This window comes from Cyprinus carpio, chromosome B4, assembly GCF_018340385.1.
Source record: "Cyprinus carpio isolate SPL01 chromosome B4, ASM1834038v1, whole genome shotgun sequence".
Lineage (NCBI taxonomy): Eukaryota > Metazoa > Chordata > Actinopteri > Cypriniformes > Cyprinidae > Cyprinus > Cyprinus carpio.
Window position 1 is genome coordinate 9,509,225 of NC_056600.1, and position 27,883 is coordinate 9,537,107.

The 27,883-nt window shown below is 35.8% G+C and overlaps 4 protein-coding genes, 1 long non-coding RNA gene, 1 other non-coding gene and 1 pseudogene across 17 annotated transcripts in view; all 7 read left to right on the forward strand.

Moving 5' to 3' along the window:
• LOC109073077 (protein piccolo-like) overlaps positions 1-672 on the forward strand; it is a 48,843-nt gene extending 48,171 nt beyond the window's left edge. For all 12 annotated transcript variants that reach the window (XM_042721869.1, XM_042721863.1, XM_042721866.1 and 9 more), the window contains one exon: positions 551-672. In XM_042721869.1, the coding sequence (XP_042577803.1) occupies positions 551-663 (113 nt within the window). In that variant the 3' untranslated portion in view covers positions 664-672. The remainder of the gene's footprint in view (positions 1-550) is intronic.
• Positions 673-1,110: 438 nt separating this feature from the next.
• On the forward strand, positions 1,111-4,472 carry LOC122137005. Its single transcript, XR_006154511.1, has 2 exons — positions 1,111-1,428; positions 1,513-4,472. It is a non-coding gene; the product is annotated as an uncharacterized LOC122137005 (long non-coding RNA).
• A 742-nt stretch (positions 4,473-5,214) lies between these two features.
• Positions 5,215-9,061, forward strand: LOC109073076 (ankyrin repeat domain-containing protein 16). The gene is made up of 7 exons (XM_042721875.1): positions 5,215-5,716; positions 6,953-7,170; positions 7,255-7,300; positions 7,375-7,483; positions 7,566-7,727; positions 7,818-7,896; positions 8,004-9,061. The coding sequence occupies exons 1-7, from the start codon at positions 5,382-5,384 to the stop codon at positions 8,147-8,149; spliced, it is 1,095 nt and encodes a 364-aa protein (XP_042577809.1). The 5' UTR covers positions 5,215-5,381; the 3' UTR covers positions 8,150-9,061.
• trnay-gua lies at positions 5,795-5,882 on the forward strand. Its single transcript is given in 2 exon segments — positions 5,795-5,831; positions 5,847-5,882. It is a non-coding gene; the product is annotated as a tRNA-Tyr (tRNA).
• On the forward strand, positions 8,968-18,776 carry LOC109057883 (rab GDP dissociation inhibitor beta-like). The gene is made up of 11 exons (XM_042721874.1): positions 8,968-9,105; positions 12,605-12,712; positions 12,789-12,888; positions 13,096-13,230; positions 14,351-14,549; positions 14,670-14,801; positions 14,926-15,025; positions 15,109-15,280; positions 17,122-17,266; positions 17,365-17,419; positions 17,495-18,776. Exons 1-11 carry the CDS (start codon positions 9,061-9,063, stop codon positions 17,648-17,650), a joined length of 1,347 nt encoding a protein of 448 aa, XP_042577808.1. The 5' UTR covers positions 8,968-9,060; the 3' UTR covers positions 17,651-18,776.
• On the forward strand, positions 18,473-21,080 carry LOC109057863 (annotated as a pseudogene).
• A 550-nt stretch (positions 21,081-21,630) lies between these two features.
• Positions 21,631-26,952, forward strand: asb13a.2 (ankyrin repeat and SOCS box containing 13a, tandem duplicate 2). Its single transcript, XM_042721876.1, is given in 7 exon segments — positions 21,631-21,938; positions 22,388-22,424; positions 22,426-22,573; positions 22,672-22,828; positions 23,484-23,618; positions 23,758-23,949; positions 25,437-26,952. Coding segments are annotated over 7 exon segments (840 nt in total). The 5' UTR covers positions 21,631-21,895; the 3' UTR covers positions 25,565-26,952.
• Positions 26,953-27,883: the final 931 nt, after the last annotated feature.

A 27,883-nucleotide genomic window follows, 5' to 3' on the forward strand; every position in this document is an offset into this window, starting at 1 on the left:
GTATTTTGGAGTACATTGTGGCACCAAAGAAGTTGAATTCAATATACAGTATTTTGTATATATTATGATTTTTGTATAATTTGTATAATTTTATTAGATCATACTTTTATCTACAGTACAGTTCAAAAGTTTGTGGTGCCTCTTATGCTATCCTATTCTGCATTTATTTGATAAAAAATACAATAAAAACTGAAATATTGTGAATATTATTTCAGGATTATTTGATGAATAGAAATCAGTTTTGATCAATTTAATGCATCCTTGCTGAATAAAACTCCCAAGTGCTTCTAAAAACAAAATCTTACTGCCTGCTAACTTTTGAACGATATAATATATTATCATTTATCTATGACTGAAATAAGATTGGAATAATAGTTCCTCCTGGATTCATCTATTTCCTGTTCCGTGTTATTCATCACTGTCTCTATGCTCCTCATGCTCAGAGATACACAGAATGTGGGAGAAAGAGATACAGAGATAACAGATAGGAAGAAGAATTGCTATATTGACGTGTCTGTGTCTGTGTCTGTGTCTGTGACTGCCCGTTTAGGTAAGACTCAGGTGATGGGGGAGATAAAGATCGCCCTGAAGAAGGAGATGAAGACAGAGGGAGAACACCTGGTGCTTGAGATCCTACAGTGCAGAAAAATAACAAAAAAATAAAATTCTCCATAAAACCTCCCATCAAACAAAACAAGAATCCAAAAATTATAACTCACCCTAAACAAAAAAACCATCTAATTTATATGTGACCCTTGACCACAAAACCAGTCATAAGGGTCAATTTAAAAAAAAAAAAAAAACATCTGAACACTGAATAAATAAGCTTTCCATTGATGTCTGGTATTTGGCATTGATGATAGGATTTGGCTGAGATACAGCTATTTGAAAATCTGGAATCTGAGGGTGCAAAAAAATCCAAATATTGAGAAAATCACCTTTAAAGCTGTTCAAATGAAGTCCTTAGCATTGCATATTACTAATAAATTTTTTTATTTTGGTATATTTATAGTAAGAAATTTACAAAATATCTCCACTAAACATGATTTTTACTTATTATGTTAATACATTTTGAAATAAAAGAAAAATCGATAATTTTGACCCATACACTGTATTGTTGGTTATTGCTACAAATATACACGTGTGACTTACGACTGGTTTTGTGGTCCAGAGTCACATATATGTTGATATACACATTATCTTATTGATGTAAGCTTCCCCAATGTTCCCCATAAATGCTGTTTAAACAGGACTTGAGTGAGCTTTTGGTGTTGTTTTACAGACATGTATGTGAAGCTCTATGTGGTCAATGTGGCCACTCAGAAAAGAATCATCAAGAAGAAAACCAGAGTGTGTCGTCATGATCGCGAACCGTCTTTTAACGAAACTTTCCGCTTCTGCATGAACCCCACAGGTCATTCCATTCAGGTACACCAAAAATCAACGCACTAGGGTGTTAAAATGTTACCCAACTTGAAGTCATGTGATTCATATTTATTCCAACCCTTGCAGCTCTTTCTTGTTTCAAACGGAGGCAAGTTCGTAAAGAAGACCCTAATCGGTGAAGCCTATGTGTGGCTGGATAAGGTAGACCTGCGGAAACGGGTGGTGAGCTGGCACAAGCTGCTGGCCAGCACAGCTCAGATCCACTCCTAAAGACGGCGGTCGGATGAGGCGCGAGGACAGAACAGGCAGCGGAGTCGCACATCCCTGCCACACTCTTTGAGACTAAACTGAGCTGAATTTGGAGGGCCGCAACAGGGAGCTTCCCGATTGCACTGGCACATGTGATTGTGTTAACCCAAGCCATGGAGAAACAGGTGTATAATGGTGTTTACAGAAAGGATCTGACCCTTATTGACAAGATGCAGATCTTTACATTGGGAAAAGCTCAAAAAATTGAGCCAGAGAGTCACACAATGTTCATACGTATATGTGTACATGCACTTTCACAATCGCTCACACTTATCGACACACATTTATACCGATGTATGTATAATATTATGTGTACACTGGGCCACAACAGACAGTTAGTAGTGCAAATAGAGTGAAAGTTTATTTATCCCGTTTGTGCATTATTTACAGATAGAGACGGATATCATATACATTATTTTTGTATGATAGAGACAAATTCTGTTTTAGATATTTATTGTTATTTTGCATTCCCTTTCAGATGTTATTATGTGTTGAAAGAACTGATATTTAAAGCATATTATCAATGGATTAGAAGAGTATTTTATGGTATATTATAGACAGATTTAAATGAATGAAATATGATTTATTGGGTGTTGTGATGACTCGTTGTGTCAGTATGGTTATTATAACACTTTCATCTTTCGCTGTGTGATACTAAATTCATCAAAGTCAAGAGATACAGTTTCAGAGCTCTAGGAATCAAGAAGCAGATAATTACAAAGAATTTAAACATTTAAGAAAACTGCCGGGTCTAATATGACTCACAGAAATGAATGGGAAATTGAACAGAAAGTGTTCGCTGATTGTTATGATTTGCTATCTCATTTGATGAACGTGACAGACGAAATATTTCCGATATGCAGCAGCATCAGTTGAAAATGTCCAATCCAGCACTGTTATATGATTTGCACTTTGTGTCTAGCATTTTACGAATGTCGGTTGGTAGCTTTTTCGTCAAAAAAAAAAACATCCTGCCATTTGAAAAAGTCCAACAATGTCGATCCCCCACACAAACTCATACGCATCTGTCTCTCATAAATACTCAAGGATTAGAGTTTGAATGGGTCAGTGTAGTCTCTGTCCACATCATATTGCTTATACAATGTTGATATTATGTTTTATTTAAAAACAAACTCCTAAACACTCAGGTTTCGATGAAAAAGCCTTGCTTAAAAGTTATTGGCTGATCTTTGATCTAAGCAGGTTCAGCTTAAAGGCGATAACAGTGAGGATCAGGGTGATGACATCAAAATGTGTACATTTTTTATTTAACCGATCATTTTGGCTAACTGTTATTTTCTTTTCAGTTTACATGTCTAAAAGGACACATTTAGACGCTGAGTGCACCATCTCATTCTTTCAGCAAAGTGTGGCAATTTCACAATGCAGACACTTAAATCAAATGCCATTAGTGTTACGTATATGTTGTTCTTATATTGGTTTTTATGCCTTTAAACTTGGGATGTGTGGATTCAAACCTTACAACACATAGCCCAGCCATTTTACAGCTCAAGCACTTAATGATATTCACTCAAACATCCAGCGTTAAGGGTTAAGTCAACCTTTAACCTGTGCCAAACTACCAAAATCCGCAGGTTCTGTGTGTATGTTATTCTATGCAAATGAAAATACATCTGATGTACTTCTTGTTAAGTGGTAGGAGGACAGATAAAGCATTACGTATGAGGACTTTTTTTTAATGTTTTTTTCCACATGGTAGGCCTAAATATGTTTGCTTTTATATATTTGGTTGTCTTTTGCTTGATGCTTGTTTAATTAATTTTATATTGCTATTTTGAGGTTATGTAATGAGTTTGCAAAAACGTAGTGTTGATTAACCTACTCAACTATTTAACTGCTAGTTTTGAGAATTGAAATGTACATAACAAACTGTGTTTACAGGATCATAGCAAACTGGTCATATTCATCATTCACTCATCACTTTATCTCACTGCACTCAGCTTTATATACGATGCTCAGCGTTCACTATATATTCTGATCTCCCGGAATGTGTTATAATTTTTTATGTTTACAAACTAGATGAGGGAAAACAAGCATCATATAACAGTTCGTCATATGAATTCATCGTAACCAGCGCAGCCTCCTTTGAATAATCCGCGCATGCTCCAATCTCACTTCGCCACACTAACTCCTTCACCTCTGCAAAAATGATACAAAATAAAATAAATAAAACGTGTAAATAAAAATAATAATTTTCTTTTTGTACAAATAGGATCTTGTATTAGTTTTCTGGTTCAGCGAAGAGCATGTGTGAGGGAAAGAAGCAGAGCGACTGTGTTTTGATCTGTGTGTTACATGTTGTACATGCACTAGGGTAAAAGCTTTCCCCATGCTTGCCTCTGCTGGACTGGACTGGACTTGACCTGCACAACAGACACAGAATTAACCCTGTATAATAAAGAGCAGATGTTGACCTTACTGACTCCAAGTAGAATCAGGAAACGTGTGGTGTTTTCACTTTGGATGTTGCATGTTTTGTTGGTGGTTTGTTCATACTATTTTTGTGTCCAGATTCTATTTACAAAAAGAGAAAAAGATTATGAAAAATTAATCAGATCTAAATATGTATGCTGACTGTACAAAGATATGCTTGTATAATCCGTCTGGTTTTCCACTTAATGTAAACTGATGAAAAAAAAATCCAGCTGTCATGGTTTTTGTGGTTGTACACAAACGGTATTGATAAATTATGCAAATTGTGCTGTAATAAAGAATAATGCCCCAAGTCTAAATATTAAATGATATATGTAAAATTCTCCCTGAAGTGAATTTATTTGTAAGCCACTTTTACATCTATCTATCTATCTATCTATCTATCTATCTATCTATCTATCTATTTATCTATCTATCTATCTATCTATCTATCTATCTATCTGTCTGTCTGTCTGTCTGTCTGTCTGTCTGTTTGTCTGTCTGTCTACTAAATTTATGTTGTTTATCTGTCTGTGTCTGTCTTTCTGTCTACTGTATTTATCTGTCAGTTTATCTATCTGTCTGTGTCTGTTTGTCTGTCTACTGAATCTATCTGTCGTTTGTCTGTGTCTGTCTTTCTGTCTACTGTATTGATCTGTCAGTCTATCTATCTATCTATCTATCTATCTGTCTGTTTGTCTGTCTGTCTACTAAATTTATGTTGTTTATCTGTCTGTGTCTGTCTTTCTGTCTACTGTATTGATCTGTCAGTCTATCTATCTATCTATCTATCTATCTATCTATCTATCTATCTATCTATCTATCTTACTATCTATCTATCTATCTATCTTTCTATCTATCTATCTATCTATCTATCTATCTATCTATCTGTCTGTCTGTCTGTCTGTCTGTCTGTCTGTCTGTCTAACTCTAGCTGTCTGTCTGTCTACCAGTAGTTTGTGGGTAGCAAGAAACATAAGAACAGGTAAGCAGTAAAATATACTGCTTTGTCAATTTGCTTCATTTTTCTTGTTTTATATTTTATGAGAATATTATATTTTGCAAAGATAAAAAGGTGTGACTAATAGTGGGACCTTTATTTTGAAGTACGCGGTGATGTCGTCGACAAATTATGTCCGACCATGCAGTAAGAACATTGGAGGTTTTGTTGATATTTCACTAGTAATTCATCGCTGTTGTGTGTATTTTTTTTTCCTTTAAGCAGTCTACCTAGAAGGATTTAATTGAGCTAAATGGAGGAAGAAAGCACATTAAAGCCCTTAATCAAAGCAGTTCAACATGGAGAGCTGTGCACAGTCAGACAGCAACTCAGTGAGCACGTCAACAAGCGGGCTGTCATCTATACTCATTTTGGGAAATCTGGAGATACTTTACTGCACTATGCTGCCAGACATGGACACGTGGACATTTTGCGTTATTTAGTAGAGGAGCTCAACATGGACATTGAGGTGTATAACAACGACTACAAGAGAGCTCTGCATGAGGCTTCTTCCATGAGTCAGTATGAGTGTGTGCGGTACCTCATTGCCAGGGGAGCGAAAATAGACAGTTTAAAGAAAGCAGACTGGTAAGTTATAATCATTGATTTGAATAATTGCATGTGGTGGATGGAATATGGTATCAGGAAGCAAATTACAGTTCAACGCCTTCGATAGCTCAGTTGGTAGAGCGGAGGACTGTAGAGGTTTCACACTGTCATCCTTAGGTCGCTGGTTCGAATCCGGCTCGAAGGAAATATTTTTCAGCTGAGTGCAAAATACTGTTTTTGCTGTTGTTGTTTGTATATATTTATACGTAATTTAATACCAGCGATGTTGTTATTATTAAATATTTTTTTAAATGTCGTTATGTGATATAAATATAGAATAAAAAATAAATGTTAAATTAATGCTGAAATACGTTTCAGTAATAGCATTACTAAAACTGAAATAAAAAATAAATTAAACCTAGATAGCTTAAAAATGACAATATTACAATTAAATCTAAATCAAAATATTAATAAATACCATAATAGTATAAATAACAATAAAATAACACTTTTTAATGCATCTTTACTAACCCAAATTTATTTTGAAAAATATTCAATATTTCATGAATTCGGCAAATACAATACACCATCATTAATCACAAACGATGTGAATAGATTATTTTAAAAGGATTAAATATAAATGAAAGATACAATTTAAGATGCATAAGGAATATACAATTTTTACTTAAAGAATTATATATATACAAGTATAAATATAAATGAAAAATACGTTTTTATTGGTACAAATTAAACAAGTTAGAATCTGTAAAAAGTATAAACTGTAAAATTGTCATGTGTGCACATAAATCCACACAGAACATGCTTGGGCAGTTAATTATATTTTTGCTCTCAGTGTTATTTTAGTATTTTATATATACACTGTTATAATATTTATTAATATTTTGAATTAGCTTTTATTTTTATATTTTCATTTTTCATTTTAGTTTTAGTAATTTTGTTGTACTTATGTGATTTTAATTATTTTTATTAAAATATTTCTATTTAGCTTTAACTTATTTTTTATTTCAGTTTTAGTTTTGTATTTAGTACTTCTTCAAACGTATCTCATTTAGTTGCCAAGCCAGCATTTCTGATTTTTGTTCATATTTTTTTATTTTAAATTTTTCATCAGATATTTATATTTTATTTTACTTTAGCTTTACTTCAGTTAGCGAAAATGATTTTTGTATGTTTTATTTAGTAATACCAACACTGCCATTTGTTCTCGAGCAGCATTGCTGCATTTGAACAAAAAATGACTTCTATCCTCTTCAGGACCCCTCTGATGATGGCCTGTACCCGTCGAAACCTCGATGTCATTTTGGAGCTGCTGAATCACGGTGCTGACCCAGTGCTGCAGAACAAGGATGGATGGAACTCTTTCCACATTGCATGCAGAGAAGGAGATCCAGCCATCATACACCACCTCCTACTGGCCAAACCCGAGGTCTGGAAGACAAAGAGCAAGACTGGCAGAACGCCCCTACACACTGCTGGTATAGAAGCAAATGATTTTTTTAATGATTTTTCCCCCCAAATTTCCCAGATTTGCAATTATATACCTGCTTTTTTCTCACCCGCTCTGCACGGCTGTGAGGATGCAGTCAAGGTTTTGCTTCAAAGGTAACATATTTTGAGTATGTGTGAATAACACAATACCTTTGTATTTTGCTCACACGGTTTGCATGTTAATTCAGTTGTAGCTATGAACCTGATGGGAAGGACAGTTGTGGAGTCACACCGTTTATGGATGCCATAAGGAATGGACACATAGCTATTGCTAAACTGCTTCTTGAGAATCACCAGGTAAGCTCATATTTGCATTATAATTCACTAACAATGTTTTTCTTATACTAGATATGAGCATGTCCATGTTTATCTGGTTTAGGCATCCCCCTCAGCTGTAGATATTCTCGGTGCGCAGCCCCTACACCAGGCCTCTGTAACTGCTCAGGAAGAAGCACTTTCTTTCCTTGTGCATAATCTTGGTATCGATATAAACTCAAGAGCCACAAAACTGGAGCTGACTGCATTACACTACGCTGCAAAGGTTGTATCTATTGCATTAAACATGAAGCACAGTTAAGATAAACACACTTCCTCTTTTAATCTGGCTTTGATCTCAATGCTTGTTTTTCAGGAAGGTCACACAAGCACAATAAAATCACTGCTTGCCCTGGGCGCTGATCTACATGCAAGAGACACAAAAGGAAGATCAGGTAGGATTACACTTTACAGTGTATTTTACTGAATGCCACCTTAGTGAGATGCCATAATTGGGATTTTTATTAGAACACAATCTGAAAGTATTTTTTATGGTTTGCAGCTCTACATATGGCATGCATTGGGCAGCATGTGGACGCCGTTAGGATGCTGCTACAATTGGGACTCACAGATACTGAAGACAATACTGGCAATACAGCAAGACAGTATGCCAAAAAACCTCACATTAAAGAAGTGTTTGAGTCTTGAAATGAATCTGTGTCAAATGAATAAAACATTGCTTTCAATGAATATTAAGCAAAAGTGGAGGCACAAAGTTACAAAATAAATGCTTTTATGAAAGTCATGTGGTATAACTATGAATCTGTGTCTTTTCATATGAAAAGCGTGACATGAAACCCTAAACACGAACTTGGCATCGCAGCTGTTTTGGTAATAGTTTGTACACATTTGTGGCCATTGTGGTAGCTTGTAAACAAATCTGTGATTTTGTCATTTAAGTCCCCTTTACTAAATGAGTCTGAATGAACTGGATGATTTGTTTAATCTGAACAACACTGGGTGGGAATGGCGTTAAACAAACAAACAAACAAACAAACAAAAGACAATGGGTGAATTATTTATTTCATAACGCAAGGATGCTAAACTTGTCGCCACCTACTGGCATAACGATGTAACCTATAGAAAGAGTCACTTTAGTCATTTATTTATTTATTTATTGTACGTTTTCATCAGGGGTAAACCGTTACAGAACATAACATCCATATAAATTGATATACAATTTATAAATTGAGTCATATGTGTATTATCTTCTTAGCTTTACTGTTATTCTTTATAGAAATTAAAGTAACAAAAAATATTTTAAATACTATGAACGTAGTTAAAGATTCGAGTCACTTGGATGAATCAAAATCCCCACCACTTTATGCAGGTGAGCGGTTCTGTTCTGTTTGGTGATCAGGGGCGGTGTATTCGCTCACTGTGATTGACAACACAGTCCTCCAATAGTAGCTTAGAACGCGCAAACTCGCGCGCCATGCCCACTTCAGCCACACCCACTGGGGGTGACGTGACAGCGCACTTCTTTCATTTCCAGCTTTGCAAGATCTCCATTTTCTTCGGGCCGACGCGTAGGAAAAGGGGATTAAAGACGAGGAAAAATGAATGAAGAATACGACGTTATCGTGTTGGGAACCGGGCTGACGGTATCCGAATATTTTTAATCCAAATACACTCCGCGTACATGATGTAAATATCTAAAGAAAAACCACAGCCAGAGGCGGTTTCGATCTTGCTAGGCGGTGCTGTTACTGTACTGCTCACGTTAGGAGGCTAATTACTAACATGCTTATTTTAGCATAATGCTAATCAGCAGCCAGTCAAACTCTATCGGATATGCTAATTAGCAACAATGTTAGCGTTAGCCTCAGGCTAATCGGCATTCATTCTAACTACGGTTGTGCTAATCTGTCTCTATGCTAACTTTAGCATCTGTTGTAGTTATCCATTGGCGCTCAGATCCGCGGCTAACGCTGCTTCACAGGCCTCAGTTACAAATTTGACGGTGTTTTGTGACTACACAAAACCAATTCATATTGCAATTCCGTGTTGTTTAATATCAGGTTCATAACGCACCAATCCTTTTGTGTTTTATTATTTTAGTGCGATATTTTTGATAGCTCGCTTGCATTGAGGCTTTCATATTTTGACAGTGCCAACTAACGTAACGTTACACAGCTTGCGTTCTGTGTCTATGTAATTAATGTTCTCTAATGTTAATTGTTAAAGAAATCTGTTTTAAGTATTATTAAAATCATGAAATTGTTAGCATGCATATTTGTATCTGCTTTTTAAAACGTAGTCTATAATGTTTCCAGAGGCTTCCTCAATGTTGAGGTGTTGTTTTTCTTTTTACGAGAGTTTGACTTCATAGTTATATTAAGAGTGGAGGTTTTTTTCATATAGTTTTATTTAAAATTAAATGACACAGTGAACCAATTTTGAGATTAGTTATTGCGTCAACGTAGGTCAGTAAACAACCACACCCTCAAATGAAACAGAAAACCTTCAATACATATTACATTGCGATGCTTTATATGCTTGTTCATTCAGTCAGGAAGTTGTTTTATGCTTATAATACAGATCTAATGTCATCTTCATAAACCTGCATTAGTAGTCTCATAAACCCTGCCAGACTCAAGTGTGCATTAAAACCAATGTTGCGTTTTATTGATGGTGGATATCAATTATTCATATTTCATTGCTTTTACTAAAGGCTTGGGTTAGTGTAAAACTGTTAAAGAAACCTATACAAAGTGCTTCTTCTAAAACAGGAAGTATGGAACGCAAACAGAGAATGTTTTTGTGCAGAGGTAAATTAGGCTATCAGTAGAGAACCAGAAATGCATTGGTCCGCTTTGTAGAGGAACCGAGACTGACGTCTTCTGTTTAGTTCTGCAAATCAGACAAGAATGGCAAGCTGAGGGTGGCATGCAAGCGAAAAATGAGCAACAGTGTTCCTGTCTCGGCTGTTCCTGAGGCCATGGTCTCCCTGAGCGTAGTACGGCTCTGGTATTACATGGCTTATTGCATAATCCCTTTAGCCTGAGCAGGACAGTGTAGTGACTGGAAGTTAGGAGCATTGATGCCTAAACTCCTCTTGAGTTTTAATAGAAAAATTGTCACGAGGTTCTTGCCCATTGTACAACATGTAATGATAGGAACTCTTATACTGGCTTGTTATTCTTTTATAGTAAAACACTTGTTACTTTGTCACTGTCTTTCCGTTTTCTCTTTTTTTTTTTTTTTTTTGGCAGCTATGCCGTCTCGTATTGTGTAGACGCCTCTTTCTCCACATAATGTGATGAATCATCTACAGTGGATTGATGGGAAAATGCGACAACAAAAGAAACATCAAATAGTGGATGATTGAGCTTTCACTTGCAGAAGAGAGGGAGAAGTGTTTTTCTGGAGCGTGATGGTTTCTGTCGCTGATAGAGTCATCTGAAGCCAGAACGCTCGATCCCAGCAGGTGTTTAACGCCATGAAAGAGGGAGACAAATGTCAGGAGCATTTCTTAGGGCCTTTCATGTGACTGCAGCCTGATTCTTTAGTAAGGAGAAGCAGGTGGTGATCAGCCGTGTGGATCTGCTGTACAGTTTACAGCGAATGTTAACGTTTAACCCTTATTGCTGCTAAAAAGATCTTTGGATTTAGTACGTAGTCATTTTGTTTCTAGATTTTTCCTTGAGTTATAAATGAACTCATCCTCTGAGCTGAGAGCAGTTGAGTCATGGACATTGATTATGTGGGCATGACAAATTGGCTTTTGATGTGTAAAACAGCATTTTTGTTTTCTTCCAAGACCAAAAATTTTGGTAACCACCACCTTGGCGTGAGCTGATCTGGTGACATCTGAATTAAGTTGTTTTTGGAGTCATGAGGGGTTCGTTTGGGTGTAATTTTTCCACAAAACAGTTTGTGAATTGATAATTGGACAAACATATACGCTTGTACTAATACAGTGCCACATATTCAGCTTTGATCCGCTGAGAAGTAGATCTTATTTTGATATCCCATCTTGACCTGTTCTAGCTTAGCAGTATGATGCAAAGCAGGCGTTGTCTTGTTTAGATATTTTCTTACATATTTGTAATGCTAAGGACTTGGCTCATCTCCACTCCCATGGGTTTTGTAACTTTCGTACCTCATCTTAAAATTTGCAGTGAAATTATTTCTGAGCCCAGTAATAAAGAAAACAATCTCGTTGCTTGCTGGAAAAAGAGTTATTGTTTTTAATCACTTTGAGAGTACATGTCATTGTGAACTGTGGCATTCGATGGCATCTGTTGTGTGTAAAGTCCACTCCGTCACATGATTTGTAGGTTCGCTGTTTATAATCATTTATTATGGCCTGTGAGAGGACAGTGTTTCAGCCTTTTCTTTAAACGTCCATGCTCGTCACATTTTTTTTTTTTTTTGTAGCATTTTTTAAACAAAGCTGTCTGTTTTAAGCACTGTAAAAATGTTATTATAGTTTTGTTAACAAAACCAATAAAAATGTTTTTATTAATTGACTTAAAGCTTTAATAAATGATAAATATCACAGAATAATGAGTACTAAAATTGCTAAAACAGAAATAAAAATAAAGAAGCTAAATATTAAAATACATTACAAAAGCATATAACAAAATTACTAAATCTTAATCCAATAAATGAAAATATAAAAATAAAAGCTTATATTATATAATAATACTAGTTATGGCCCTTAAATGGGTTGAATGTTCATGTCTGCAGTGCTGTATGGTTCACACAGGTGTAACTAGGTTAAGTTGTTTTTGCTACAATGAGTTTAAGATGAGTAAAACTGTCTGTTTTAGTTCCTCATTCATCTGCTGAACCCCTTTGACCTACTCCACAATACCATTAAAAAGAAGTCAAAAATGAGCTAGGACTTGTTTTCAAGGCATGCCTACAGGATGTCAATATGTTTGGATTGGTTCTTTAAAACTGCATACTTTGTTAAAGTCAAGGACAGCAATGTATAGTTTTATTTTCTGCAGAGATGCATCCTGCCTCACAACCACTAAATAACTGGCATTCAGTATACTACACAAACCATGACTGCATTTTGAATGGCCTGGGGTCATCATGGTCACGTCTGAGATATCTTGTACTGAATCTGCATTCATGTGTTTCCTCTAGGAATGCATCCTGTCTGGGATCATGTCAGTGAAGGGGAAGAAGGTTCTGCACATGGACAGGAACTCGTACTATGGAGGGGATAGTGCCTCCATCACTCCTCTGGAGGATGTAAGTCACTGTTTGAAACCACAACTTTACTCTAAATCTCCACAGACACTAACATTGTCTCTTGGTTTGCTCACAGTTGTACAAGCGTTTCAGCCTTCCTGGCAGCCCTCCTGAGTCCATGGGAAAGGGCCGCGACTGGAACGTGGACCTCATTCCCAAGTTTCTAATGGCCAACGGTAGGAAGCAGCAACATCAAACTTTACATTTACATTTCAGTCATCACTTGGAATCTGTAATCTCAAGCTAAATAAGCAGCACATTCTAGATCGCTCTGCGCCAGGCGCTGCTGGATCCCTCAGTCACACTTAGCCTGTTGCTTAGCAATTTTCTGTCATGCCTCAAGAATATAATGGATGATGATTGTGTCCTTTTCGCATTCATAGGTCAGCTGGTCCGTATGCTGCTGATCACACAGGTGACGCGTTACCTGGACTTCAAAGTGATTGAAGGCAGCTTCGTCTACAAAAAGGGCAGCATCTACAAAGTGCCCTCCACTGAGACTGAAGCTCTGGCATCCAGTTAGTGACATTTTTACGATTCGGATAATCTAAAGATAGGAACAAACACAAGGTCTTGCAAATGCTGCAGAGATTTTTCTTCTGGGTTTTCTTTTTTCCCATTGCCCTGGCAAAAGATCAGATTGAAACTGGCGATTTCAAGCCAGCTTTTGCCATTTTTGTATGCATTGTTCATCAGATGGTCCATGAACTGGCTGTGAGCAGCCCATGGTCCTGCCATCTGAGGCAGAGTCTATAGCCAAGTAGGCTGGAGTGTTTTATTGTCTGAATCAGAGTTATTGAGGATAAACTATTGAATAAGTTTTGTTAATTGAAATAAAGTTGACATTAAATAAAATATAAATATTAGATAAAAAATTAAAGTTTCAGCACTATTAACAGGGTTCGTACGGTCATGAAAAACCTGGAAAAGTCATGGAATTTTAAATCCGCAATTTCCATGCCTCGAAAAGTTTTGGAAAAACAATTAAACCCAGAAAGTCACGAAACAGTCACGGAAATCTATTTCACAAAACTCTGCATAATAGAATTATGTTTAATCAGGTCCTGAATTCTGGTGCAGGATTGCACATAGGCTACATTGTGTGATAATTTGAACATATTTTTATGCTTGTAAAATAATGGAACATTAGGTGATGAATATTGTCTCAAAAGTCATGGAAATTTATTGGTAAACATGTGTACAAACCCTGTATTAAGACCTGGAAATAAAAATTAAAACTAAATAAATTAAAGTTAAATAGAAAATTTAAAAAATATAAAAGACCATGTAAATTATTAATAAAAAACTAGAATGATATATCAATAAAATCACCCTGGTCTGAACGGAAGAGTGGGTCTGTTATGAGTAGAAGAGGAATTACAGTGAAATGATGATTATGGACATCTCGCCCTACTTCCCAATTGATTCATTTTGCAACATAATGAAATAATTGTGTAAAACGGTTCAGTATTTCCTTTTTTTTTTTTTTTTTTTTTTTTTTTTTTTTTTTTTTTTTTTTTTTTTTTTTTTTTTTGCAGAGTAAGTAAGAGATGCTGGCGTGTTTTGTCCCTGAAATACATCCCTACATGTTGTCATAATAAAAATATAATCTTTTAATATGTAACAATTATCCTTTAGGCCTCATGGGACTTTTCGAGAAAAGACGATTCAGGAAGTTCCTTGTGTTTGTTGCCAACTTTGATGAAAATGACCCTAAGACTTTGGAGGGAGTGGACCCAAAAAAGACCACCATGCGAGATGTGTACAAAAAGTTTGACCTCGGGCAGGATGTTGTCGACTTCACCGGCCACGCTCTTGCACTCTACCGCACAGATGAGTGAGTCAAAACCTAGTCTACTTTTTGGAGAAAGTTCACCTAATACACTGAAGTCGCAGGCTTGTTTGCTCTATAAAGTGAAACCTGTTTATGTGGTGTTTGTGTTGTCTGTCCGTCTAGCTACCTGGATCAGCCCTGCATAGAGTCGATAAACAGGATTAAGTTGTACAGCGAGTCTTTGGCGAGGTATGGAAAGAGTCCATATCTGTACCCTCTCTATGGCCTAGGAGAGCTGCCACAAGGCTTCGCCAGGTGAGTTTCCCCAACCATTCCTCTGCTACTAACATTCACATCATTTTTAAACCTGTCTGTGTGTAGTGTGCTTAGATTGCAGTACTCCGTAAATACACTAGCAGTTTATTTTTGTCACTCGCAGGTTAAGTGCCATTTATGGAGGAACCTACATGCTGAACAAGCCCATTGAGGAGATTATTATAGAGAACGGCAAAGTGGTGGGCGTCAAATCTGAGGGAGAGGTGAGTTTCTGTTGCAAGCTGTGAAATCTGATTTGTCCTTAAAATGTGCTGTGACTTTAATGCTGTTTATTCTTCTCGGTCAGATCGCTCGCTGCAAGCAGCTGATTTGCGACCCCAGCTATGTCATGGACCGAGTCAACAAAGTGGGTCAGGTGATCCGGGTCATCTGCATTATGAGCCACCCCATCAAAAACACCAGCGATGCCAACTCCTGCCAGATCATCATCCCTCAGAACCAGGTCAACAGGAAGCATGGTTAGTTTGACAGGAAGCCACAGTGCTTGCATGTTCAATGGGCTCTTACCTTATTTAATCTCATATTATTTTATATTTGGTGTATTTTAGGGTTGACAGTAACAAAGTGATATACAGGATTTTTGATACCAAATTTATTTCCAAAATAATTTTTTTAGAAGTTCAATTTATAAAGAATTGAAATATGAATAGAAAGTAATGGCATGTAGCTTTCCAATTTTTTGATTAAAAATTCTAATTTGTGCAAGTAATTATTTTTTACATTCATAAAAGGCCTAATATGCTTATCTGAGATATTGTCATGTATCCGTTTTTTGCCACCTGTTTACATTTTATATAATTGACAAATACATATATAATAATATTATAATAATTATATATACACTGCCATTCAAAAGTTTGAGGTCATTTAGACTTTAGGAAATGAATACTTTTATTTAGCAAGGAAACATTAAATTGGTTTAAAAGTAACAGTAAAGACATTTACAAAAGATGTTACAAATTATTTCTGTTATGTTGTTTTTTAAGAAAAGAATTATAAAAAAAAGATTTTCAACAAAAATCTCAATATTTCATCACTGATAATAAGAAATGTTCCTTTATCACCAAATTTACATTTTATAATGGTTTTTGAAGAATCGTGTGACTGGAGTAATGGCTGCTTAAAATATATCTTTGTCATCGCAGGAATAAATTACATTTTACAGGGTTCCCACAGGTCCTTGAAATCCTTGAAAGTTTGTGAATCTGAAAAAAAATTTCAAGGCCCCGGAAAGTTTTTGAAAATAAGTATACATTGATACAGGTCCTTGAAAGTGCTTAAATTTATTTTGTGCAAGAAGATTTCTGGGAAAAAAATTCCGCTAATGTGTTATTTCGCCAACAAGCTTGCTTGATTTACATTAGTTATGCGCATTTACGCGGTACATTAAGTGTTTTGCACGTGAGGTACTTTGTGTTGTACGTTGCCATGACGTTAGATTGACCGTATTTCCTCTTTTCCGGACATGTCCTCTTTTTGGACCTTGCGTCTGGCCGGGATTTTTGAATTCCCCAAAATGTCAGGAATTTGGCTTTTGCTTTCTATAGTTGCCAGTGCGTTTTTGTATTAGAGCGCTGCGAGGGAATGTTTTCTTTATACAGCTCCCACTGAGTTTCTGACCATTATTGCCTGCTCCCGTGATTTTTGTATCCAATCCCGCCTGCTCCCTGCAAACATTCTAATATTGAATAATTTTCACGCATCAGGGAGCCGCTATCAGTACACAGAGTATTCAAATCTTTTTTTGAATCAGACATCTCTCTCCCCTCAACCCGTGATCAGTCAAATCTGACTCCTGCAGCTCGTGGTGAATGCAGGGTTGCCAAGTCCGCATTTTTTTTTTCTTTTCCCTATGGCTACTTTTAAACTGTTAATGGATTGATTTTCCCCGTGGGTTAAAGGTTTGAAATGTTGGTTAATAACATTTGACTAAAATGCTTTTATTGAAACATTTTGCATTCTGCCTATGATAAAACTGCTGAAGGTTAAGTTTTGTGAAGGAGGGCCACTGGTAGGAAACGTTTTAGCTGTGGTTATGATCAATATGTATAACAGTGATTGTAAAATATGCGCCCTGAGGGTATTGGACCTGGAAAGTCCTTGAAAGCTCCTTGAATTTGAAGTTGATCAAGGTGTGGGAACCCTGATTTTAAAATATTCCTGTTTTTACTCTAGTTTTGATTAAAAAAAAATAGCCTTGGTGAGCATTGAGTTTTTTTTCAAAAGCATTAAAAATATTACCAACCCCAAAATTTTAAAAGGTACATTATTGTACATTAAAATCATCTCTTCCTTTTAGATATCTATGTGTGCATGATCTCTTACGCACACAATGTGGCAGCCCAGGGTAAATACATAGCCATAGTCAGCACCACTGTGGAGACCAACGACCCTGAGAAAGAGATCAAACCAGCCCTGGACCTTTTGGAACCGGTTGAGCAGAAGTACGTTTGTGTGCACTCACTGATGTCCACAACTTACTTTGACATGCATGCAATCGGATAAATAAGAAAATTTTGTGCTGTATGTGACCTTCCTGCAGGTTTGTGAGCATCAGTGATCAGTTTGCGCCAACCGATGTTGGATCTGAAAGCCAGGTAAGTGTTTACATTGTGCTCACTTGATATACAAGACTGACTACAGTACTAAGTTTTGTTTTTATCTGCACCTAGATCTTTGTCTCTCGCTCCTATGATGCCACAACCCACTTCGAGACGACCTGCGACGATATCAAAGACATCTACAAGCGAATGACAGGCACAGAGTTTGACTTTGCCGAAATGGAACGCAAGAAGAACGACATCTTCGGAGACGCTGCTGACCAGTAAACTAGCTCCAACTGCTCTTGAATATCAGATATTCAGACGATCATAATCTTAACATTTAAAAAAAGAAAAAGAAAAAAAAAATGGCAACCAAACTGGGCGAGCTGGCTATCCAAGCGTATGTTTTGCCCTTAATGGAATTTCATGTTAACCGTTATACAAATTTAGCATTTTTTGGGGGGGGGAGAAGGTTCTGCCAGTCTGCTTTTTATAATCAGGAAACAAGATCCATTTTGCACTGGTTGTTTATCAACGCCCTTTAATCGGTTTCCATCATGTAATCTTTATCTCAACCTGCTTAGACATGGGATGTGAAAAGTCCAAAGATGCCAAATAAGATGTATTCAAGTGATATGAAGAAATGCATATTTTTAAAATGTACTGGTGTTGGCTGTCAAGGGGAGGGGGATCTGCTTTTGCAAAATTGCAAAATGATCTGTTTTGAGTTTGGCCTGGTTTAACAGCACACATTTTTATTTTGAGAAGAATCTATCTACTTCTAAAATAACTTCCAGGGATTATTCATTATTCTATTTTCCTACAAATTACAACTGGTGCTTAAACTAGTATCCTGAATATTTAGTTTGCAATATTTCTCCAATTTCGTTTACAGATCAAAGTATCAAGCACACACAGTGTAGATAATCTCTTATGTAATCCGTGTCCAACCACACAGTATTCGTTTTGCAATATGCTCATGTGATTTGACATAACTGACCCCCTATTAGCTGTAAATTGTGCTATTTGTCAGAAGGGCCAGGGTTTCTTTTAGCTTTATCTTGCATCTCTTTTCTGATGGGTTATGCGTGATTCTAAGGCTACAACATGGAGGTTATCACACATCAGTGGGAAAAGCTGCTTAACTGTAAGTCTGGGATCTGCTTGTCTAGTGTGTGTTAGGGAGCTCTCCTTCTCCTTCACCTCAAAGCAGAGAGAGGAGCAGGCAGTGTCTCCTCAACGGCTCTGATGTGTTAGCAAGGACCAAAATGTCTATGGCAGTATTGACATGACCGGGGCCCTGTGCAAAATGTCACCAATGTTTTAAAAAAGAAAACAAAAACAAACGCTGAACGAATGGGGGCTTAAATGATTTCTGTACTGCAAAGTAAAAATGTTAACTTGTGGAAAATTGACTTTGTGTTTTTATTTATTAACTACGTTTCACTTACAATTATTTTTAATAGTTAAATATTGATAATCCATATTTTATAAACACGAATATTTCTATTTTTAATTGTTTTTTACAAAAACAAAGCTGTTGTAAAAAGTTATGAAAAAAAGTTAAAAAATAGTAAAAGTTATGTTTTGATATTCAAACAATTAATGCCAGTGTACAGTAGTGAGCGCTCTGGAGGAACTACATCTCCCAGAATCCTTTGCGAATTTGCCGTATTCAATCCGTAGTGTCGCAAATCATAAACCGCACAGGCGGCTTCTCTAAATATAAAACGGTTTTACTTTATAAGCACGTTGGTCGCATGCAAATGCAATATGAGTAATATTTGTTAAATATCTAGATATAATTATGGAACTCACCGCTGCCAGGTCAACGTTTTATGGTGACAGCGATGAGTATTTGTTTAACATCAATGCATTTTATGCTTAACAGACTCCTGTCTTTGCAATTGTTTAACATTGCTGTGTCATAGACGGTGGAAGTATATTTCCCATTAGATCTATTCCTACTTAAAAGGAAATAAATTATTACATTTGTAGGTCACTGGGCTGACCATACGCCGGTACATGAGGCTGCGTCTCTAGGTCGAGCTCTGCAGTTAAAACAGCTGATGTCAGTGTTGCCAAGTCCGCGGAACTGGGCTACTTTAACGCTGTTGCCGCAGGATGTTTTTCATGTTCGCGGGTTTAAGCGATCCCAATAACGTGATATTTAGCTCCTTTTACCAGGGGGAACGGAACCAAAAAAATGTGTATTTTACCCCCCGCAACGCGATTTTTACCGGGGGATCGCTCCTGAAAAGCGATTGGGCTAGTTTTAGTAGCAATTTGGACGGGTTTTGCTGTTAAAATCTGGCAACCCTGGCTGATAGAAGCAGGAGTATCAGTTAATATCGTGTCTGTGGATAACTTCACACCACTGAATGATGCCTGCATCCAAGCCCATCCAAAGTGTGTTCAAATACTGCTGGAGGCTGGAGCTCAGGTGGGTTACGGAACAAAGGTATATTTTAATGAGGGCCTCTTTTCAGTGATGTTCTTATTTGCGTATGCATTTAGCAGAGGCGTTTATCCAAAGTGACTTTCAGTGTTGGAGAGTAATTAGTTAACTAGTTAACGTAATTAAATAGTTAACGTAATTAAATAACTAATCAGTTACAGTTACCGAGAAAAAAAAAGTGTAATTAAATTGCTTATGAAAATGAAAACGATTATATTCTGAATACTTCTTGTATTAATATTTACCATATTTTTGTTATGATTTTAAATATGCATTTAACTTCAGAATGATCTCAAAGTAAAAATACAGTAGGTGCTTAATTCTGATTTTGTGGTGGATGTGGTTTAAAATTCAATGATTATAGTCTTAATTCAAGAGATGAATGATTTTGAAAGTTTTATTGCTTCTACTGTCCTCATTTGTAAGTCGCTTTGGAAAGGGTCTACTAAATGTAAATTTAGAAAATCAAATGTAATCAACATTAATAAAGTAATTGAAATACTTGGACTACTTATTACATTTTAAATAGGGTAACTTGCAATCTGTAACGTATTACATTTCCAAAGTAACCTTCCCAACAATGGTGACTTACAATAAATGAGCATAAGCAAATCATCATAGAGCCAACAATATTAGAGAAGATGGGAGGAATAAAAAGGCACTGAAAAATTAAATTAATAAATATCAGACATCCCACCCTGCAAAACTCATTCATGCATATAAGTCTAAGGTATAAACTTTATTCACCATTGAAAACTGTGTGCAGGTTGATGTGCGCACCATCCATGGCAGTACTCCTCTCTGTCACGCCTGTGCAGTTGGCAGCATAGAAAGTGTCTTTGACATTTACTTTGGGACGTCGTTACATGCTGCTTGTGCTAAAGCTCACTAAGACTGTGCCCTGCTGCTGCTAAATGCAGGTGAGGCACTTTTTTATAGGTGTAGTTTATATATGTTGTTTTTATTTTGCACTGTTATGTATTATTCAGCATTATAATTTTTTCATACTTTCAAAGGAATGGCACCAAGTTCCATGAGATGCGCTGCATCATGCGGTGAGGGCCGAGAGAGTGGACCTGGTGGAGCTGCTGGTGGAGTTTGGTGGAAATGTCAACATAAGTGATAACTTGGGTAACAAACCTAGAGACTATACAAAACCTGAATCTCCTACCAATCTCTGTCTGCTGCACTATGAGAGAATGTTACAGTCTGCATAGGTGCTATACAGTATATTATGAGACAACTCTCGTAATTCTGTTTTTCCACAACACATCAACAATTACCTCATGAGGACTGTGTTGGGTACTAGAGCTCTGGAGCTGATCCCTAAACTGGACATTTCACAATGCATCATTGATTACCTCATTTATAAATCATACATTTATAAATCAGTTCCCTAGAGTCTTATTTTGTTTAGAAACCTTTTATGGACTGCAGTTTGTATAGTCTTAAGTTTGTGAGTCAATTAATTTAATGTTTGACATCCAGAAAGTGTCCAAGTACTTTTTGTTTTAAATGTATTCTTTCATAATTTAAACTTATCAAACTTTTCTTGCTTGAAAATAGTTTGTGATATACTTTATTAAAATAAATGCCATTGGTTTTCAATCAAGTCCCGAAAGCACTTTAAGGAGTCTTTTGAGAAGATATATTAAACATAAAGCACTTAACTTTTCATGACGTTTAACTATTTAACTCATAGAAATGTCTGTCTATTAAGCGTTATGTATTATTAATGTTCTTAATTAAAGTTACTGTAATGCGTTATCTGGTATGCCATGTTCCTGGGTCTGTAAAGGTTGAAAGCTCTTGATTTAATGCTATCACATTCCTACATTTGAGTCCAAGTGTATCCAAAACGTATTTATTTATTTGTCTATTTTTAATTGTCCCCTGTACATTCGCAGTAAACTACAACTCCCAGCATTCACGGCAGCACGTCATAACTAGAACCCAAACAGGACATACCACGTGATGCATACACCGCTTTTCTAAACACAGCAGAATTTCTGCTTTAGTTAGTTAGCGACAGTGTTTTGTTTAAATTTCTCTACCATTTTACTAAAGCAGAGATGGAAGTGGAAACGGCACGACCTTATTTTTTCGGTGACATCGGTGAGTCCACGCATATTTACCGCTATGTCCGTACTGCAGCGGCGTGTCACCTTGTTTTGATTATCATATTTCACACCATAGTGCTTTTCTTAATGCCATGCAGCTGTAGTCAACAACCAATGAACATGTTTAATATAGCCTTATAAATATGTCATATACCCAACCATGATAATATATAAACTATACAAATAATAAACATTAACGCAGCAATAGCTCTTACATTATTTGATTCTATTACATGATTTAAGAGACATGACACAACTTTATCAGTCTTTTTTATTTTATTGATTTTTTTAACTCGAAGGCTTATATGACAAATATATTATGCTTAATAATTCATTCTTGTCGCATATGCTAAAATTATTACCATAACACACCATCCATTAATAAAACTGTGGAAATGATCTGTTGTGACTGACTCTTGTGGTGATGGTTGTACTGTGTATTAGGTTTCTGGGCAGAGAGGACAGAGGTTCATAAGGCTGCGTGTGGGTCAGGTGTCAGAGCTGCAGAGTTTGATCCAGAGTGGCGCTTCAGTGAATATTGTGGCTGTGGACTCCATCACTCCTCTCCACGAGGCAGCTGCGCGCGGACAGACGCAGTGTGTGAGACTGCTGCTGGACGCAGGGGCTCAGGTGCCAGTCACACACATACAGTTCTTAAAAAGGCCCCAGACAACACAAGTGTATTCTGAGTCCTGACTTTGGCTTTGAAATGGGGTTTTGTGTTGCAGGTTGATGCAAGGAACGTGGACGGAAGCACTCCACTGTGTGAAGCGTGCTCTATCGGGAACTTTGAGTGTGTGAGGCTTCTTTTGGAGTATGGAGCAAAAGTCAACCCCATGCTTACCTCTCGTACCACCTCTCCTCTACATGAGGCCTGCATGGGAGGTGTGCTGCTTTGGTGTACACTGTAGAAGTGTATTTTATTTTATTGTATTATTTCAATTTATATCTAATATCTTTATTATTATAACAAATTTATTGACTTTTTGTTTTTCATTAGTATTAAAGAATCTGTAAGGTATTTTTTTTTAATTACCTTAATTCATAATTGTATGGATGATTTCTTTATTTTTACAAATTAAATTATTAAAAAATAAAACCAAAATTATAATATATAATATTAATATAACATTTATTATCAAAAATGATTTTATACTAGGATTTGTTGATTTTAAAAATATAAACTATATAATAAAATATGATTTTATACTATTACAGAATAATTAAAGAAAATCTAAAAATTATCAAAATATTAATTATTACAGAATATGTAAGGTAATTCTATAAATTCATAGAGTATGAATTCTTCTCATGATTATTTTATTTGTACAGTTTATTAAAAAAATAAAATTCACTATGTATAAATTATAAAAAAATAAATTTACAATTTATAATATATGCAATACAAAATAACCTTAATACTACATAATACAAAAAAAATTTATGCATTAATACAGTAAGAATTATTTTGATAAACTGAACTTTTTGAGTGAAATACTTGTTTGTCCATCATAGAATATGAGAATATTCTGTTCTGCAGGTAATGCAGATTGTGTGAGGTTAGTGATTGCTAAAGGAGCCAGTCTGGAGGCCTATGACCTGTACTACGGTACTCCTCTACATGTGGCATGTGCCAACCGACATCTGGAGTGTGTTAAAGTGCTACTGAATGCAGGTAAAACCAGATTCCATGAACCATGAGATTGTAAAGTACTCTGTCAGCCATGCAGACGCTGAAGAATGTGCCTCTAAAGAAGCTAATTTAGATCTGAAATCACCAAAGTAAAGCTTTAATCATGATTCATTGTGTGCAGGTGTGCGAGTAAATGCCACTAGGCTACACGAGACGCCCTTACATCATGCTGCCAAGTCCAACAATGTGGATATGATCGAGCTGCTGGTGGAGTTCGGGGCTAACATTTACGCCCGAGACAAATATGACAGGAAGCCAGTCGACTACACAAGGCCAGATACATCCTCAGCGCAATATCTTCAGCTTTATGAGAGTGAGTTCAAAACAAAACCATCTTGTAAGGAAACAAAATTACACTTAATTTGTGTTTTGAAATGGTTTACATTCATTAAAGGATATGTTACATTGTTTACATTCATTACTTTATAGCATAGACAGACTGAATGTACAGGATTTCTAATTTTAAAATGTAATTTAAATCTGAAACAGTTTTAAAATGTAAAAAAATATCAGTTGTGTTGTAGAAATTAAATATCCTACATTTAATATTTACATAATAATAGTTTTGATCTCTTGTCAAATAAAAAATGATGGAAAAAAGTTTCAGTAATAAAAGATGAAAATAAAAGTTTTGAAAAGTATACATTTGAATATTTTATTAAAAATAAATGTTAATATTTTATAATATTTTGCACTGTTTTAGTCTCTTGTCAAATAAATAAAAATAGTTAATATTTATTTATAAAAATAAAAATAGAGTCACTAATTAAAGTTTTAAAATTGTGAAAAATGTCAGTTTTGAAGTTTATTTAATGAAAATTAAATGTTTAATATTTTTATAATGTTTTTAAGTAATTGTTTTTATATATAAAAAAAGTAATCATCAAAAAAAAAAAAAATAACTAATGGCAAAAAGTTCATGCAATATTTTTCTTAATAAAAAAAAAAGACAATATAGAAAGTGTCCAGCAGATGGTGCTCATGGCTTAATGTAAAAGCTGTTGTAACCTACCTTTTGTTTGTGTTATATTGTTTTGAATTAGGAAGAATCAGTTCAAAGTTAAGTTTAGTATGTTCTCCATGCTCTCACCAAGATTTAAAAAAGATATATCATGTTAATGTTAAGTGTTCTGGTTGTAGTCATATGCTGCCGCTGTGGTTGTATTTTACGATGGCTGCAGGAGTGATTCACAGACAGGTCTGCTGCCTAGGTGCTGCTCAGGATGTTTTGGGTGTGATGTTACAAACAGCTACATGAAGTTTATGATGATGAGATTAAAAGTTAGATCCTGGCGTAGGTCTGGAATCCATCATTAGTCTCATTCCACAGGTACATTCGCGACCCAGTCGAGTCCAAACACAACACAGCAGTGCTCCTCTTCAGAATGTAAATCAGATTCATGCGAAACTGTGGCCTAGGAGAATATAAATATTTTCCTGATAATGACATTTAGAGGCTAAAAATAATAATACGAGAATGCAAACATTTTGATTTTGTGTATTGAGGGATATGACAGGAGGTTGTGATCTTGAGCACACATATTTTACATTATCAAGTGAGAAGGTTTTATCTTCTGGAATGTTCACTTGTATTTGTTTTTATTTGGTTTCTATGGAAGGTGATGTCTAAATGTATCAAATGTAGGGTGGCCATACAAAATTGTTACCACAGTTGTCATCATTGCCTCTTTTCCATGTTCTTTCTTCTTCTGTAGCTAAATGCAATCTAAATGAAGAATAGTGTTGCATTGAAATATTAATGAAGTGTTTAATACTGCATTATATTGTGTGTTTTTGCAGGTAACCCTCTTTCTCTGCAGCAGCTGAGCCGTATCGCCCTGAGGACGCTGTTGGGCGCCCGTGCTGTGGATGTGGTTGCCAGATTGGATATTCCCAACCGTATTATCAGTTACCTTTTATACCAGTGAACTCTTTCTTTAGAAGTCCACAGATACCGTGGAAAGACTTTTTTACCCTCAGATGCACAAACACTTGAAGAACTGACATCTCTCAGAAAAAATAAATATTAGTTATATTGGCACTTTAGAGTATTAAAGGAGAACTATGTTAAAGTTAAGTTGAAAGTTTGCTTGTAAATGAAAATTCTGTTAATATTATCTCAGTTTCATGACTTTATCTCAATGGGGTCTAAAATAACCTTTAATCCCCACTGTATGGACAAAAAGTGCCGAGATATTTTTCAAAATACCTTCGTAGGGAGTAAATGACAGAATTTTCCATTTTGGGCAGACTGTCCTTTTAAGTAACAAGCACAACAGATTACATAAATAGGACCCACTTCTTAATAGCACTTCTCAGCAGAACAGTCTGACTTTTGCTGTAAAATATGTTGTCTTAATGTGTCTGAGGTCAATTTAAGACTGATGGAAACCATTATATGTACGGTAAATATTTCCGCAAAGAAAGAGCAGGAGATAGAGACCCAAAAAAGAGGAAACATTTAATCTGGTAGCTGTCTACATTCAGGAACTCCTCTGACGGCTAAATGAAGTCCAGGGAAACTTCAGCACATTAGTCGCTCAGACGACAGACACTATGCACAAAACACAGCATTGCTGGAAACGAGCATGTTAACATCCTCATGCTCTCATTAGAGATTCATTATAGGAGATCACAGCGGCTTGAGCAAAGTGTTATTGCCCAGGCCAGAGGCAGACACTGGCATTCGTATTATGACATCAAGCACTTTGAGTTATGCCACCGTTTTGCCACATTCACTGACCGTGTTCCGCTATAGTGACGCCACGGTGACACTGACAGAAACCAGTTTACAGCAGTGTTTTATTGTAGTACTGTTGTATTAGTACACCGATTGTAATATTTTGCAATTCAGGTGAAGGATTTAATATAGTCTGTATGTTTGTTTCCTCATCATTTTTTCTGAATTGAGGAAAATATATTAAGACTACATGAATTTAACTGCTGTAATGTAACGTATTTGAGTTCATCAGAATATTCTGCAGGAAAATACATCAGGCTGGACTTGTTTTGCTGCATTAAGATTTGATTGGGCCATGAAATGTTGGGCTTTAATTTTTTTAATGTCTTTTATTAATATAATTTATCCTCAATTTGGACGCCTCAGCAAAAATAAAAGTATTTTCAGATGTAAACAAAAAGTAATATTTTCATGAAAGATAATGATAGCAATCATAAACTTGCATCGCATGCGCTTATGAATTGCATATGTGGAGAAATTACAGCATGCACACTACTGTTTGGGGTTCAGTAATGTTTTGTTTTTGAAAGAAATTATTACTTTTATTCAGCAAGGATGCATTAAATTGATAACAATTGTATATATTTATAATAATTATAATTATACAAAAATTATATATATATATATATATATATATATATACTGTATGTGTGCATGTGTATATATACATATATTAATAAAGACAAGAAATGTTTCTTGAGAAGCAGATCAGCATATTAAAATGGTTTCTGAAGGATCATGTGACACTGAAGACTGGAGTAATAAAATTCAGCATTGCCATAAGTTATATTTTAAAATATATTTTAAAAACTGTTATTTTAAATTTGTAAAAAATAATTCACAATATTACTAATTTTACTAAATTTTCAAATAAATGCAGCACTATGTTCAAAAATATAAAAAAAATGTTACAAACCCCAAACTTTTGAACAGTAGTGCATGTATGTAAAGAAAAAGGCAAGGTTACAGCTTCAATTTATCATTAGAAAACTGTTATATTTTAAGCCAAATGATTTATTCCAGTGATTTGTTTCATTCATTTCCAAGCTGCCTGTTCAACTGTTCCTTCTCTTAATTAATTGAAAGGGTGTCAGGATTAGTTTTGTGAATTTGACCTGCAGTTTTCCTAGATCTCTTTATCCATCTGATCCCTTCACATCCCAAGTTCCTCCTCTTATAAAGTACAGAATGTTCTATAAATAGCAGCCAGACCAGAAATAGTGCTTGTGTTCTCACTGAGCTGGAGAAATGAGTTCCTCTTCCTGTGCATGTATTCCAAGCCCATGAGCACTGGATCTGACCTGAAGCTGAGCAGCAGGGAGGGCAGGAACCCCTTTCTGATATCAAGCTTACAGAGACACGACTGCTGCTATTGAAAGAATGCTGCTCTTTTTCTTCTTATCTGACTCTCATCTTAAAACAGCCTTTAGTTTAATTTATCTTCACCAGTCTTAATTGTTTAAAGCTGATTGTGGAATTCATGGATGCTCTGTAGATAACATGCCAG